The sequence below is a fragment of the Galleria mellonella genome, unplaced genomic scaffold (assembly GCF_026898425.1).
Source record: "Galleria mellonella isolate WM207_F2 unplaced genomic scaffold, CSIRO_AGI_GalMel_v1 utg121, whole genome shotgun sequence".
Lineage (NCBI taxonomy): Eukaryota > Metazoa > Arthropoda > Insecta > Lepidoptera > Pyralidae > Galleria > Galleria mellonella.
The window spans coordinates 3825235-3842474 of NW_026441983.1; the positions used below are offsets into that span (position 1 = coordinate 3825235).

At 33.0% G+C, this 17240-nt stretch overlaps 2 protein-coding genes and 2 long non-coding RNA genes across 4 annotated transcripts; 3 read left to right on the forward strand and 1 right to left on the reverse strand.

Moving 5' to 3' along the window:
- Positions 1 to 1394: 1394 nt before the first annotated feature.
- On the forward strand, positions 1395 to 3045 carry LOC128201361 (piggyBac transposable element-derived protein 3-like). Its single transcript, XM_052898119.1, has 2 exons — positions 1395 to 2733; positions 2840 to 3045. The coding sequence occupies exons 1-2, from the start codon at positions 1395 to 1397 to the stop codon at positions 3043 to 3045; spliced, it is 1545 nt and encodes a 514-aa protein (XP_052754079.1).
- A 2557-nt stretch (positions 3046 to 5602) lies between these two features.
- LOC128201419 (uncharacterized) lies at positions 5603 to 6879 on the reverse strand. The gene is made up of 2 exons (XR_008253236.1): positions 6480 to 6879; positions 5603 to 6202 (listed from the first exon to the last, which is right to left on the reverse strand). It is a non-coding gene; the product is annotated as an uncharacterized LOC128201419 (long non-coding RNA).
- Positions 6880 to 6949: 70 nt separating this feature from the next.
- Positions 6950 to 7930, forward strand: LOC128201499 (uncharacterized). The gene is made up of 2 exons (XR_008253263.1): positions 6950 to 7435; positions 7713 to 7930. It is a non-coding gene; the product is annotated as an uncharacterized LOC128201499 (long non-coding RNA).
- A 4087-nt stretch (positions 7931 to 12017) lies between these two features.
- Positions 12018 to 13186, forward strand: LOC113517796 (uncharacterized). The gene is made up of 2 exons (XM_031913364.2): positions 12018 to 12268; positions 12597 to 13186. The coding sequence occupies exons 1-2, from the start codon at positions 12233 to 12235 to the stop codon at positions 13131 to 13133; spliced, it is 573 nt and encodes a 190-aa protein (XP_031769224.2). The 5' UTR covers positions 12018 to 12232; the 3' UTR covers positions 13134 to 13186.
- The last annotated feature ends 4054 nt before the right edge of the window (positions 13187 to 17240 follow it).

The window sequence follows — 17240 nt, forward strand, 5'->3', positions numbered from 1 at the left end:
CAAACCAGCATATTTGCGACTTTTGCCATATTTTTACTGGACGTTACTGGAGGACAGTTTTATAACAGTTAAATATTTCTTTTATATTTATATTAACTAATTCTTCAAAGGATGACTCCATATAGCTCATATTAAATAATCATTGCAGTCACAATCTCTTTAAATACGTTTGAGTTTTGTAAAATAAACGACATTACAATGCTGTCATTACCACTGCACGGATCTCATTGAATTCGTTTGGACGTTTCCATCTTTGGTCCTTTTAAAGTAGCATACAACAAACAAGATCTTTTAATGAAATCTGAATTGAAATGATCCATCGGACAATGAAATGAAATGATGTAGCTTCATTATTTAGAAAAGCTTTTCAAATGATTGCCACTATACCAAAGGCAATTACAGAAGCGATTTGCATCCATCTTTTCTAAAAAAAATTACTGCTGCTAACTATTATTAAAAAAAAGATCTTTGATATATATTAATGTCTCAAAATATCAATTTCAGTTTAGAGCACCGTGTCCCGGATAGTATGGGTTCTGGGCCATGACGAGTGGCAGGAACCCCTTTTATTTGTGAAAATATCGCCTATAATTTATTTGCGAAATATTATAGGGCACTGTAATTTTCTTTGCGACTAGAGCACAAACTCGGGGTGACGGTGGTAACGATAAAAATTTAAACTTTGAGCGGCCAATTCTCTGGAAAAATGTTAAGCCATCATGGCAAGAACATTTAGTGATTTAATGCATTCTGATACCTGCAAAAATGGGGCTCGAACTTTAGGTTGTTGCGCTCACATAGCAACTATTATTTGGTATTTAGGGTATACAAGGCGTCTGACACAGACAATAAAACTTACATTAACAGAAATGAGAGATATATTTTTAAGATTTGAATGGTTCTGATGAAGAATCTTTACATATAAACATACGTCCCATTAAACATACTTTGAAATCTTTAGGCTACCTCCAGAATCATATTCTAAAAGCTTTTCTAAATTCAAAAATATTCACAGAATGTGATCCTCATATTTTATACACTCTACTTCTTCTAGCTCCCTGTCTATAAGAAAGTTCAGATTGAGTAAATGAAAAAGAGAAAGATTAGTTTCTAGTTGTTTTCTTTTTTCTATGGTAACGCCAAATTTACAGATGCTTAAATTTAACATATATTAGCGAGTTATATTAACCCACCACTGGTGACGTATGTGTCTGTGAGACCGGGTAGTTAGTCATACGATAATAACGTTTACAACCGCCATTGAATTTTGTCGTGATTTTGAGTAGCTGCTTTATTGGACGCCCTTTGCTGTCAGTTCGCCCCGCGACGTTGTAGCGGGCACACGTCTCGAGTTTTCATACTATCCCGATAGTATTAAAACATATATATACAGAATGAATTACGAACGCGAACAGAGACGTCTCGAGGCTCTATTACAGGAAGAATTGTTAGGTGAAGATGACGGATCACCATCGTCGTCAGACAGCGAAGCTGGAAATGATGACGCATCGGAATATTCCGCACCAGATCAAATACAAAACTCGGAGAGCGAAGAGGATCTAAGCGATCGAGAATCTTCAAGTAACGACAACTCATATTATTTGGGAAAAGACAAATCTACTAGGTGGAATAAAGAACCCTATCGTCAATCAGTCCGTACTAGAAAATACAATATTATATCTCAGTTACCAGAACCCAAACGGGTTATTGCAGGTGAAAAGGAATCTCTGAGTATTTGGAGGCACTTCTTTGACGACACCATAATTGATATCATTGTCAAGTATACGAACCAGTACATTGACACCATTCGACATAAATATACCAGAGAAACGTATGCTAGGCAGACTAATCTCAACGAGATACAGTGCTTGATGGGATTGATACTATTAGCTGGAGTACAAAAATCTAACCATCTGAATGTTGAAGAGTTGTTTCGGACGGATGGTGGTTCGGTTGAAATATTTCGGCTTTCTATGTCTGCCCAGAGATTTCAATTTCTGCTGCGAGTATTGAGATTTGATGATGGTAGTTTGAGGCAACAAAGAAAAGCAATAGACAAAATTTGTCATATTAGAGAAATATTTGAAAAATTTGTCCAAAATTGCAAAAATAATTACACCTTATCTGCATTTGTGACGGTCGAAGAAAAAATGGAATCGTTTCGTGGGAAGTGTTCGTTTAGGCAGTACATCCCGAATAAACCCAATCCCTACGGAATCAAAATTCAAGCTCTCTGCGACTCTAAAATGTTTTACACATTTAACATGGAAATTTATCCGGGAAAACAGCCCAATGAAGGTCCATACAACTTTGACAATAGTGGCCTAGCAGTTGTTCAAAGATTATGCGAACCGATTTTCAATACTGGTCGCAACGTCACAACTGACAATTGGTACACTAGTGTACCTTTGGCTGAAATGTTGCTTCAGAGAGGTCTTACGACAGTAGGAACAATTAGAAAGAACAAAAAGGAGATTCCCCCTGACTTTAATGTATTGCGTGGTCGAAGTGTGAAGTCCAATATGTTTGGCTTTCGCGACAATATAGTGTTGGTTTCACACATTCCAAAGCAAGGCAAAAATGTTCTACTGATTAGCACTATGCACAATAATGCCAAAATTGATGTCGAAACAGGAAAACCCGATATAATTTTAAGCTACAATGACACCAAGGGCGGGGTCGATGTCGTAGATCGTTTATGTGCAAATTACGACTGTGCCCGTGCCACAAGACGTTGGCCTATGGTAGTATTTTACGCTATGTTGAATGTCAGTACCATAAATAGTCAGGTTATATATATAGCTAATAAATTCAAAATCTCTACGCCGGCATTTTATAGAAAATTTGGCCATGAAACTAATTGAGCCTCATATAAGAGAAAGACAGACACAGTTGAATTTGCCGCGTTCGTTGAGACAACGACTCTCCGAAATTTTGAAGATCGACGAGGTTACCGAGATGGCAGGTCGTTCAAGAAATGGTCGGTGTTATAAGAAAACATACGTTATAAGAAAAAAACAGAAAAACCAAGTACACTTGTCATAAATGTAAAAAATATTTGTGTCTCGAGCACGTGGTGCCTTCTTGTAGTAATTGTTTGACTGGTGACGAAGAGTGAATTTGTAAAGATATTTCTTTTATTTTTTATTAAAAAATTAACTTTTTTATTCAATTTTATAATAGTTCAAAATGTCATAAGACTGGCTGAGGCTGCTATATAATTTTAAAACTATAAGATTGTTTATGTTTCTGTATTTTAGAAAAGTAATATTAAAACTTGATAATTTTAAGTGTTCCAAGTACCAATGAATAATTTCTAATAAATGATCTGTGATTTAAGATATACCTGTGTTTTATTGTCCAAAGTATACCTACTTTTAACACTAAGTCAACTACGAGTACAGTTAATAGTTAATTCTTGAAAAAAATTAAGTTGAGAATCCCGGTGCGTGAGACCGCCGTCACTAATGACGTAACTCGACATCACCAGTAGCGGGTTAATACGACATCATTACAACGAGTTATTGAACAGGTACAGTGTTGGAGTATCGAAGAACAATACATAAGAGCCGCAGACTGAAATTAATATGGCACGGACAAATTCAATGGCTGGTTCACAGTAAACAATTGAAAAATTAACCTGGATAAAACGAAGGTTATTCAAAACAACAGTAAAGTATAAAATACAACAACTTTTCATAAAATTTTAAAACAATAAATTGAAAGACTGCATCAAATTTCTCAAAATGCATATATACTCTTATCTGAACTTTAAATCCTAAATAACTGCAATCGAGAATTCAATAACCCAATTTGTTATGCATTATGAAACCTCAGGGATGAAGTAAACATAGATCACCTTAATATGGTCAATTATAATTATCAATTGTAATCGACTCCTATAACCAAAGGCCATCTGTAAGAGATTGCCCTAGGAATAAGATGGCCTTTTGAACCTTTATGTGAACTTTTGAACCATTCGTGTTTCAACCATGAAGCAGTTGTGTTTGCATGGCTGTGTTTCGGTTTGAAGGGTGGGATATGGTGTGAATTTACTGGGTACAGAGGAATAACACCTGAGTCCTCAGGAATGGCAACGCATGGGAGGTATCATAGGCGAAACAGTGTACTGTTATGTCCATGGTACTGCTAATGTCTATAGGCGACGCTTACCACTTTCTATCAGTAGTGCTATTCTCTAAGCAAACAGCCTAGACAGCCTTGACGCAGCGATGAAATATTGAAATGGTATTCACTAATTCTTAAGACGCGACACTAGCGCCCAAAGACGAACTCAAAGACGAGCGGCATAAACGGGAACTACTCAAGGCTGTGCGATTTGACATTTTGCCATAGTATTTGGTATTCACTAACAAAAATCAGCCTCGCCTTCGCCGACAGCCTAGCCTACAGCCTCGATTTCTTATGTCAAACTCAAAAGCTTTGTTTTCTACGCTGTTTGCATAGTATTCATCTAATATATTTATTTGTTTCTTGAATTCTGTGATTATTAATTGTATTGAAATTATCAATTTGTGTTTAAAATTGCTGCCCGTTTATGTGTAATGACCCATTTGTTGAAAGAAGCTAAAATAGAAAATGATTGTAAGAAATGCCGACAATCAACAACTTTATGTGATGTGGATTATATTCATCATTACCGACTTTCTGAAGAATTAATCAATATGTTAGAAAAAGAATTGTCACCATGTATGCCTGTTCCAGAGATTTGTTAAAGCTAAAGGTTTGTAACTTAAATTTTATTAATTGATGGTATTAGGTACATAAATAAATTTAAAGCAGGAAAAAGAATACTTTGCAGTGATTGTGTGCACTTGTTTATTTTATTGAGACAAGCTTAATTGTGTCAGCAGATGTTTGTGTAGGGAACAACTAGCTAGTTAATAATGGTGTGTAACAAGTATTCTAGTATGCATGATAATACTTCTGGTGTTACAAATATTCATGGATCATGGTAACCGTTTCCCATTAGGTGATCCATAAGCTTAGTGGCCTCTGGTTTTGTAATAAAATAACTATGTCTAATATGTTAGAAAGAAACCAACTTAGTTAAACATGTAGTTAATTAATTCATGTCAATTAATTTTTGTTAAATTAGACCACTAAATTTAGCATTCAGGTTGAAACTATTATAAAAAACTGTTTCAAAATCATAGTTTTAAAAAACATGACACACATAAATTCAGGATTGGCTATGTGGCTAATTAAAAATAATTAACATTACTTGTTTTTTTTCAGGTGATTTTGAAACTCATTTAGTAGCATGACAAACCCTTGGACAGCCACAATAATAGTAGTGTATTGCTGTATTGTTTGTGATATGCTGATAATATGATGCAGTTACATCATCTATGCAAAATGAAGAAGCACAAAAGAAAATTTTGTAGTCTGAAAATAAGCTAGCTATACTTTTTGTACTTATATCTTAAAACTATTTTCAAATACTTTTTTATTGTTACATTTTTGTCTACCTGTGAATTAAAATTAATATTATATTATGTTGTAAATGTATATTTTAATTTAAAATTATTATAATTAATTCATATTATAACAAGTATGGAGTAAGAAATTAAAAAAAATATTCATTAAAAATTATTTATTTGAAATTGAAACAAGTTTATAATTATAAAATTTTATTGTAATTGTGTTTTTATTTGAAAATTATATAAGATGAAACTTATATTTCAAAATTACTAATGACTATTAAATGACATAATTTAATCTTATATTTTCAATAATGAACTTGATTTAACTAATAATTCCAATAACTCTTGTTATGTTTGGCAGTGTATATTTTTAGAAATGTATTATTGTAAAATCTATTAGTATTTTAAAAACCAAAATTGAGGTTTCTCCCCTTCTTCACAATGGATGGTAGAATCATAAAGAATTACCATTTATAATATTTTAAATTTAATTGAATAAAAATTATTTGACATTTTTTTAAATTTTTTTTTAATTAAATCGTACAATGGCTGACTTTAATTTAGTCATATCTCATTCATTAGCTATAAGATATGAACTAGTGTTGTCTGATTCTCTATCAAAATTTGTTCTGTCTCTACTCGGTGCTCTTCAGTGGCAACAAATCTTTGTGAGACTACTCTCTTTCTAGTTGAGGCTGCTATTGTGAAGGAGATAAGTGTCATCGGGATACTGTCAGTCAAATGACGGCGTGGACCTAAAAATAACAATAAGACCAATTAGACACATAATTCTAAAATTATAAATTAGTTATTTATTTAAGATACTCCACAAAAATATAATTAATTCTTTTTTCTGTTCGTGTATGTCCTGTCACAAGCCATGTCTGATTCTTTATATATTCCATTAGCATCTCCGAGTACTTTGCGAAGGGACCTCATTTCATGGCATGTTACGAGATATGCATTTATTTTAGTTACTAAAAATATAACCTTAAAAACAATACAAGTAAATAAAAAGCACATTTTACTTACGTATTTGATAGATACATCCAAACTTATAAAACGTTGGTAAAGTTACGTTAATTTTATTAATTATTTTTAAAAGAGAATAAACAAATACAAAAAGTGCGCCTCTGGAATGTTAAGTACAAGGAATATAATACTCTCTACGTACCTACGTATAAGTGTTATTTGTTTATTTTACGGCAATGGAAGCAAGGGTATTCAAACAAATCTTAACTTTAAAAAACAAAATCAAATGTTTGATGTATAAATTTATGTTTATTTTATATAATATTTATTTAAATAACATTCTAAACTGAATAAAACATTCCATTTGTCAATAAAATATTATATTTCTACAGTTATCGGTTTCATTTTACGGTTTTTGTTGCAAGCCCTATCTCGTCCGTGCGCACAGCCTCGAGTTATCACAGCCTACAGCAATGCTATTCACTAAAAATCTACCGCAACGCTGCGCCCGCCGACGAGCTCCAGGCTGATCAGCCTTGCGAACGACCGTGGCTACAGCGCTGCGGTAATTGGTATTCACTAACGTGTCAAACCTCATCGACGAACTGTAGGCTGTGATAACTCGAGGCTGTGCGCACGGACGAGATAGGGCTTGCAACAAAAACCGTAAAATGAAACCGATAACTGTAGAAATATAATATTTTATTGACAAATGGAATGTTTTATTCAGTTTAGAATGTTATTTAAATAAATATTATATAAAATAAACATAAATTTATACATCAAACATTTGATTTTGTTTTTTAAAGTTAAGATTTGTTTGAATACCCTTGCTTCCATTGCCGTAAAATAAACAAATAACACTTATACGTAGGTACGTAGAGAGTATTATATTCCTTGTACTTAACATTCCAGAGGCGCACTTTTTGTATTTGTTTATTCTCTTTTAAAAATAATTAATAAAATTAACGTAACTTTACCAACTTTTTATAAGTTTGGATGTATCTATCAAATACGTAAGTAAAATGTGCTTTTTATTTACTTGTATTGTTTTTAAGGTTATATTTTTAGTAACTAAAATAAATGCATATCTCGTAATATGCCATGAAATGAGGTCCCTTCGCAAAGTAGTCGGAGATGCTGATGGATTATATAAAGAATCAGACATGGCTTGTGACAGGACATACACGAACAGAAAAAAGGATTAATTATATTTTTGTGGAGTATCTTAAATAAATAACTAATTTATAATTTTAGAATTATGTGTCTAATTGGTCTTATTGTTATTTTTAGGTCCACGCCGTCATTTGACTGACAGTATCCCGATGACACTTATCTCCTTCACAATAGCAGCCTCAACTAGAAAGAGAGTAGTCTCACAAAGATTTGTTGCCACTGAAGAGCACCGAGTAGAGACAGAACAAATTTTGATAGAGAATCAGACAACACTAGTTCATATCTTATAGCTAATGAATGAGATATGACTAAATTAAAGTCAGCCATTGTACGATTTAATTAAAATTTTTTTAAAAAAATGTCAAATAATTTTTATTCAATTAAATTTAAAATATTATAAATGGTAATTCTTTATGATTCTACCATCCATTGTGAAGAAGGGGAGAAACCTCAATTTTGGTTTTTAAAATACTAATAGATTTTACAATAATACATTTCTAAAAATATACACTGCCAAACATAACAAGAGTTATTGGAATTATTAGTTAAATCAAGTTCATTATTGAAAATATAAGATTAAATTATGTCATTTAATAGTCATTAGTAATTTTGAAATATAAGTTTCATCTTATATAATTTTCAAATAAAAACACAATTACAATAAAATTTTATAATTATAAACTTGTTTCAATTTCAAATAAATAATTTTTAATGAATATTTTTTTTAATTTCTTACTCCATACTAGTTATAATATGAATTAATTATAATAATTTTAAATTAAAATATACATTTACAACATAATATAATATTAATTTTAATTCACAGGTAGACAAAAATGTAACAATAAAAAAGTATTTGAAAATAGTTTTAAGATATAAGTACAAAAAGTATAGCTAGCTTATTTTCAGACTACAAAATTTTCTTTTGTGCTTCTTCATTTTGTATAGATGATGTAACTGCATCATATTATCAGCATATCACAAACAATACAGCAATACACTACTATTATTGTGGCTGTCCAAGGGTTTGTGTCATGCTACTAAATGAGTTTCAAAATCACCTGAAAAAAAAACAAGTAATGTTAATTATTTTTAATTAGCCACATAGCCAATCCTGAATTTATGTGTGTCATGTTTTTTAAAACTATGATTTTGAAACAATTTTTTATAATAGTTTCAACCTGAATGCTAAATTTAGTGGTCTAATTTAACAAAAATTAATTGACATGAATTAATAATTTACTACATGTTTAACTAAGTTGGTTTCTTTCTAACATATTAGACATAGTTATTTTTATACAAAACCAGAGGCCACTAAGCTTATGGATCACCTAATGGGAAACGGTTACCATGATCCATGAATATTTGTAACACCAGAAGTATTATTATGCATACTAGAATACTTGTTACACACCATTATTAACTAGCTAGTTGTTCCCTACACAAACATCTGCTGACACAATTAAGCTTGTCTCAATAAAATAAACAAGTGCACACAATCACTGCAAAGTATTCTTTTTCCTGCTTTAAATTTATTTATGTACCTAATACCATCAATTAATAAAATTTAAGTTACAAACCTTTAGCTTTAACAACTCTCTGGAACAGGCATACATGGTGACAATTCTTTTTCTAACATATTGATTAATTCTTCAGAAAGTCGGTAATGATGAATATAATCCACATCACATAAAGTTGTTGATTGTCGGCATTTCTTACAATCATTTTCTATTTTAGCTTCTTTCAACAAATGGGTCATTACACATAAACGGGCAGCAATCGTTTTTAAACACAAATTGATAATTTCAATACAATTAATAATCACAGAATTCAAGAAACAAATAAATATATTAGATGAATACTATGCAAACAGCGTAGAAAACAAAGCTTTTGAGTTTGACATAAGAAATCGAGGCTGTAGGCTAGGCTGTCGGCGAAGGCGAGGCTGATTTTTGTTAGTGAATACCAAATACTATGGCAAAATGTCAAATCGCACAGCCTTGAGTAGTTCCCGTTTATGCCGCTCGTCTTTGAGCTCGTCTTTGGGCGCTAGTGTCGCGTCTTAAGAATTAGTGAATACCATTTCAATATTTCATCGCTGCGTCAAGGCTGATGTCTAGGCTGTTTGCTTAGAGAATAGCACTACAGTTCGTCGATGAGGTTTGACACGTTAGTGAATACCAATTACCGCAGCGCTGTAGCCACGGTCGTTCGCAAGGCTGATCAGCCTAGAGCTCGTCGGCGGGCGCAGCGTTGCGGTAGATTTTTAGTGAATAGCATTGCAGGTGGGCCGTCAGCTTATTTGCCATTTTAAGTTGTATAAAAAATAAATATATATATATATATATATTTCAAAATTAAGTTTAGAGCTATTTTGTTGAAAACATGTTTTTATACTTTGGACAAATTTAATAATTCTATATTTGCCAAGTAATTTTATTTTATTATTATTATCTATATTATAAGTTATTCAATTTTTTTTAATTACCTTGTTTATTTCATTATTATTTCTTATAAAATATCTGGAAAAATAGCCTCTATAATTTTAATAAAAGTAAATTCACAGTTACCAATCTAATGAGGAAATAAATTAATATTTAAATAACATTTTTAATACTTATTTAGGTCCTTAATAGTGGTATTGTATGCTACCCTAAATATGGGAGACTTGATCCCCAAAAATCAAGTCATCCAGAGGAGTGCCTCAATTCTCACATATATAGGGTCGGTTGTTGTACAGTGAACCAACCAGGAACATTGAACCACCACGATGTTGAAAAAATTGCGAGGTTGCCAATTCGACCGATCATGTTAAAACTTTTCTCGTGGGCACCCTTCCCCTCTCCCGTAGTTAACCGGTGGCCACGACTTGAGCGTGAAGTGTGACAGTGGCTTATTTGTTTCTCACCAAAAAAACATAGAATTCTCACGTAAGTGTCTCTATTTTTATATATTTTGTTATTAATTCTAGCACCAAAAGCTTTATGGTGTCGATATTGTTGTAGTTTTAGACGTTTTATGAGCATATTGCTTTGTAACAATTTAGCCTACAACCTATTTTTTTTAAATATTATAAGTTAAATAGTGTGTGTATTGAACAGTGAACCAGGTTCGCATAGTACACAGTGAACCGGTTCACTGTGTACCTTACGATCCTGGTTCACTGTTCAATGATAGTGTTATGCTGAAAATCAATAATATTTTTGATTCTTTTAGGATCCCAAGGCCAAGAAATAAGGAAAGGAAAATTGGAAAACACAAAAAAGACGATATAATGTCAGCATTACTAATGGTAGAAAATGGTAGCTCCATTAGGACGGCGGCATAAACCAGTAAATAGTTATACCAGATGAAGACAGTGAAACCAGTGAAGGTGAAGATATAATTCTTGAAAGTGAAACGGACCTAGAATCGGATGAGGAAGTGACCAAGAATATGTATATAAATTATTGATGAAAATTTTCCTTATTTACAGCGTAAACCAATTATTAACGAATACGTCCTAGTCTTGCTGCAATCTAAAAAACGGACTGTTTATTACGTTGCAAAGATTCTGGAAATAGAAACTGACGATAAATATTGCGTTTCGTACCTAAAATTAAAAGATCGTCTGAATAAAACCTTTATGTTTCCTCAAGAACCCGATATGGCTAATATGAAACTCAGTGACATTAAAATGATTCTCCCTCCTCCTTGTGTGTCCGGTACAAAACGTCTAATTAAATATTCCTTCAATATAAACTTATCTTTACTAAATATGGCGTAAATATTTACTTTGACGCATTTTGATGTATTTTTTTCGTGATTCTTTATTTAGTCAGTAAATTAATGAAGACTGTTAATTATACTATTTGAAGAAGGCTGATTGTTAATTTTATCCAGAGGTTTATATGATAACTTAGCATTATTAAGAAGTTAACTGCTGTAAAGAAAACTATACGAAACCATTATAATTGATATGTTATGTTTATTTTTTGTTTACCCAGTTCTTGCTTCAACTGGTAGGTAATTAAATGAAGACTGATTTTATTATTATTATTATTACCATAGAGAAAGCACTGAAAACCAAAATTTTTTGTTATTAGAAGTAATATTTTTTTATTGTATTTTGTACAACAAAAATAAAAGACAAAATCAAAAATTTTAAGGATTTTTACTGGTAACGAAATTGTGGTTCACTGTTGAAATACAGGTGGTTCAGTGTATACTACCTATAGTACACAGTGAGCCAATTCTTTATTTTTTTTTAAACTTCATTTACGGTCTTTATTCGTTTCTCTGGGTTTCTGTAACTTGAATATGAGAAACTGTATAAAATTGCCTAAATCATGACACCAAAACGAAATTCTTAACTTTAATTTCTAACAAGTTATATGACTTAGAAAAAAGGTTGGTTCACTGTTCAACAACGCACCCTACTAGACACTCTATACCATTCTATATCTTAATTTTTTGCTTAGCCCTTAATTTGATTTTGTTCACTGTGAGAAACATATGAGAAAAAAAATGATTTCGTTATATTTTTACACCAAATTCGTATTTTTTGTAATATTATCATACCGTATATAATATTTTTTAATAGTAAAAAAATAATCTACGCACCTGGCAACACTTTTACTTGTCATTGTCAAAGCAAAATGTCGGCGCCTCGCAGGTCGTCTATGTTCCGCAAGGTAAATATAAAGATTTTACTTTATTTTCTATTGTTTCAAGTATTTTAATGCTTTCACTAACTTATCTAGACTATTTGTTATATTTTGGTGTGTGAATTATGTGCCTTTATGTGAATCCTCAAGTTTTATGACCCGCCAAAAGCTTATGTTTATTATGATGAACATTGCCAAATAACCTATAAAGTACCTACAATTTGTTATGTTCATCACGGTAAACGATGCCAAATACCTAATGATAAATTAATCCAAAATAGTTATGTCTTTTTTTTTAACATTTTGAAGTTATGGGTTTTATTTTGCTTATTTCGGTATTTTCTGTTGCCAACAGCATACTTTGCATGGACGCACGGCAAAAATATTGGCGCTTGTGCCTATACAGCATGCTCCCTCAGATACCAGTGATAGGTCCGACATGGACAATGAATTGGCAGATCTGCATACTCCAAGTTTAGCTTCATCATCATCACCATCTCTAGATTCATCTTTAGAGCGAATGCATATTTTAAGCAGTTCTGAACCTGATGCTGAAGATCATGACACTGGGGACGATCCACCTGAATTTGATTTTACAGAAACATCATTGCAATTGACTCCAGTTCTACGTCAAATTTGCCCAGCTACGCCGACTAGAGAACCGAACTACGAGAACATACCTTCCTTATCTTCTATACCATCTCTTCCGTCTGAAGGCCCTTTATCAACTCCTGAAAGTGCTACCAGGAAAACTCGAGCCCAAAGGCACATTACTCCAGTGCTGGCTAAAAGACGAAAGAAAGTCCCGAAATTTGTACTAACCTATAAATGGAAAAAAAAGTCACCTTCCGTCACCAAGCTACAATTGAAGAAAACCAAGACCATAATATAATGAATGCCTCTTTCCTGCCCACTGCAGATTCCCTAGAATATTTTAATTTTTTTTTTCTTCAGATTTTGTGACCGATATTACCGTACAGTCAAATCTATACTCTGTTCAAAAAACTGGCAAATCTATTCAAGTGACAGAAGACGAAATGCGTGATTTTATAGCTATCCATATACTTATGGGTATTGTCTCAATGCCTAGACTATTGGAGCAGTAGATTCCGGTATGCTCCGATAGCAGATCTAATGAGTTTAAAACGCTATCAACAGATTCGTAGATTTCTACACTTTGCTGATAATAGCTTAGAAGATATTTTATTTTTTTTATTTATTTTATTTATTCATAAACAAAAATTTGTATTTGAATGTTATAGTAGATACAATAATTTCATACACTATATAAAATATAAATTAAATCAAGCATACTGTACTCCGAACAGGATTTGGCCGAGTTGGCTAAATCAGAAGATGATACGCAGGCAATCCCATCTTCTGCCTCTGGAGTAGCATCGTCATCCCCCGCTCAGCACACAAAATCGAAGCGGACGGCCAGGGGAAAGAAGTAAACAAACTTTTAATTGTAATAACCATCCCCACTGCTTTGTGTACTCATGTATATTAATATTTATATCTATCCTTAAGTTTACTAATTGGCAGAGAATTCTTTATTACTCTTTTTACTAAATTTTTCTACACTGAAGTATTTTTATTTCATTGTACGACTATACTGCATTTTAATTTTTATATTACTTGTACTGACGGTATCAATCGTTCACAATATCAAATATCAATAATTTATTAGAGGGTAGTTATTATTCTTATATATTTTTTTTAGCTTTGGATTCCTGCCTTTTTGTATTTGCGTTTTGTTTTTTCAAGTTGTTTCTTGTTCTCTTTCTGTCAACCAGCAGGATTAGCAATCGTTTACGTATAAACTAGATATTTATTATAATTTTGTTACAGTATCAAATTAATTAATTTATATTATATTTTATTCTAATTATTATACTTATATTTACGTATATTTATTATTATGTCAGATGATGATTTATATTATTCTGCACGTGAGTTTAATCTTTTCTCTAGTGATAGCAATAGCAATGATAGTTTTCAGGAACCTGAAACATTAGGCAACTCATTAAAGACTATTACTGATGCGTCTATTCACTCCTTCAACTCCTGCCACATAAATGCACAAAGTGTACCAGCGCATTTCTCTGATTTCTTGGATACTTTCACCTCTTCCGCTTTTGATTCTGTCCTTATTTCTGAAAGCTGGTTTAAGCCATCTCTATCCTCTGTGTCTTATGCCCTTCCGGGATACATATTGATACGTAATGATCGCACTGGTAAGGCGGGTGGAGGTGTAGCAATTTATCTGCGTAGTTATATTCCATATAAAGTTGTTGCATTATCACCTTCGCTTTATTCGGGCTCCGCAGAATACATCTTTTTAGAAATCTCAGTTAAAGGTACCAAAGCCATTCTTGGAGTCGTTTATTGTCCTCCTTCCATTGATTTCTACACTCAACTCGAGTCTGTCTTAGAATCTTTCTGTTCGGATTACACACATCACATAATCATGGGTGACTTTAACACTGATCTTATGAAAAATACAAGTCAGTCTCAAAAACTCTTTAATATAACTAAGTCAGTAAATTTATCTATTCTGCCTCTTGGGCCTACTCATTGTAACTTGTCGTCACAAGATACTTGGCTTGACTTAATTTTAACATCTTCTACTGATAAGGTCATAAAATTTGGTCAATTACCAGCACCCGGATTTTCACGACATGACCTTATATATATTTTGTATAAGCTAAAACCACCTAGAGCCAAGCCTGCAACAATGTGGATACGCAGCTACATTAGTATAGACCGCGATAAGTTAAAAGAAGATGCTAGCAACATTGACTTTACCCCCATGTTTACGGCAAGTACAGTAGATGTGAAAATCTCAGAATTAAATAAAGCTATTCTGAAATTGTATGATGCCCACGCCCCACTCAAACCAGTAAGAATAAAACGACCACCAGCACCGTGGATCAGTAAGGGAGTCCGCATGGCGATGACTCGCCGTGATAAGGCTTTTCGTACTTTTAAGCGTAATAGATGTGACGTGAATTGGGACACTTACAAAAAAGCGCGTAATCTCTGTAATCGAATGGTAAGAACAGCCAAACAAAATTATTTTCACGACAGTGTTACAAATTCCTCCACGGCTGATATTTGGAAGTTTCTTCGATCTCTTGGCATAGGCAAATGTCCTGTTTCGTCTCACGTGCCCTTATTTACACCTGATGAATTTAATGATCACTTTTCCTCAACCAGTGTTTTTAATCCCTCTGTTAAATCAGCCACAATCACTAAAATTACGTCTTTACCCATTATTAATAAAAATTCTTTTTCCTTTTCATCTGTATCTGAAGATGAGATTCGTAAAATTACCTCATCAATCAAGTCCAAGGCTGTTGGCTGTGATAATGTAAGCTGGCAAATGGTCACTGATATCCTTGACGTAATTCTCCCTGCCATAACCCACATTATCAATTTTTCCTTTTCTTCAGGGAGTTTCCCTCATCTTTGGCGAAAAGCTTTTGTCATACCTCTTCCTAAAGTTTCCACACCACAACAGTTAAGTCAATTTAGACCGATTTCAATTCTACCTTTCCTTTCCAAAGTCCTTGAAGCTGTGGCACATAAGCAAGTATCCTCCTTTATCTTTGCAAATAATATCCTTACTCCTTTTCAATCCGGTTTTCGCCCTGGACATAGTACTACTACTGCCCTACTCAAAGTTACTGAAGATATCCGTTCAGGCATGGAGAATAGGTTGGTCACCATTCTTATTTTAATAGACTTTTCCAATGCTTTTAACATGGTAGATCACGATATCTTACTTGCGATCCTTAATCATCATAATTTTTCGCCTTCTGCCTTGGACTGGTTCACGTCTTATCTTCGTGGACGACAACAAACTGTCCGTATAGATCGTGAGTTGTCTGACTGGAAAGGTCTTTCATCAGGTGTTCCTCAAGGTGGCATCTTATCCCCTTTAATGTTTTCAATATTTATTAATCTGCTTTCCACGATAATTGATTGTTCTTACCATCTATATGCAGATGATTTACAAATGTATGTACAGACAACTGTCGAAGATATAAATTCAGCTGTTGCACAGTTGAACGATGAACTACAAAAAATCAGTGTTTGGTCTCATGAATTTGGCATCCCAGTAAATCCAAGAAAGTGCCAAGCAATAATCGTTGGTAGCTCGAGACAGTTGGAAAAGATCAATTATAACTCTCTCTTACCTGTAACATACAATAATTCGATTATTACTTACTGTACGAGCGTTAAAAATCTTGGCCTTTATATTGATTCGAAATTGAGCTGGACCAAACAAATTGCTGAGATTAGTCGTTCAGTCGTAGCCACACTTCAGTACATTAACCGTTTTAAGCACTTTTTTCCTATTAAAACTAAAATTACACTTATTCAAACACTTATTCTCCCCATTATTGATTATGCTGATGTGTGTTATCCTGATCTTAACGAAGATCTTCTTAATAAATTAGATCGTCTAATCAATAGTTCTATTCGTTTCATCTTCTGTCTGCGTAAATATGATCACATATCTTCGTACAGATCTCAGTTAAAATGGCTCCCTATACGCCAACGCAGACAGTTGAGGTTGCTTTGCAACATTTTCTCTCTTCTTATTAGTCCCTTATCACCAGAATACTTGAAATGTAGATTCAAATATCTCTGTGATTCTCATACACGCGAACTTCGTTCTAACGACTCTCTTGTTCTCTCTATTCCTCTACATCGTTCTGCTTTTGTTTCCAATTCCTTTACTCTTGAGGCCTCACGACTCTGGAATGCGCTACCCATGGACATAAGACAAATTTCTAACAAATTTATTTTTAAGAGAAAAGTCTACGAATATCTTTGGAAAAAACTGTGAAAGCAGTTCACCTTCATCATCATCACTTTGATCTCTATCGTTGTTTATTTGTGTTATCGTATATAATCTATAAGTAGGTATATTTATATATGTATATTTATATTTGTATATATGTATTTTTATTACATATTTGTATATTTA

Bases quoted from the DNA above. Each gene is read 5' to 3' on its own strand.
- LOC128201361 (XM_052898119.1), top strand. From the start codon at position 1,395: ATGAATTACGAACGCGAACAGAGACGTCTCGAGGCTCTATTACAGGAA. The intron at 2,734-2,839 runs GTTGGCCTATGG...GGCATTTTATAG, and splicing joins CTGTGCCCGTGCCACAAGAC to AAAATTTGGCCATGAAACTA.
- LOC113517796 (XM_031913364.2), top strand. From the start codon at position 12,233: ATGTCGGCGCCTCGCAGGTCGTCTATGTTCCGCAAG. The intron at 12,269-12,596 runs GTAAATATAAAG...TGTTGCCAACAG, and splicing joins GGTCGTCTATGTTCCGCAAG to CATACTTTGCATGGACGCAC.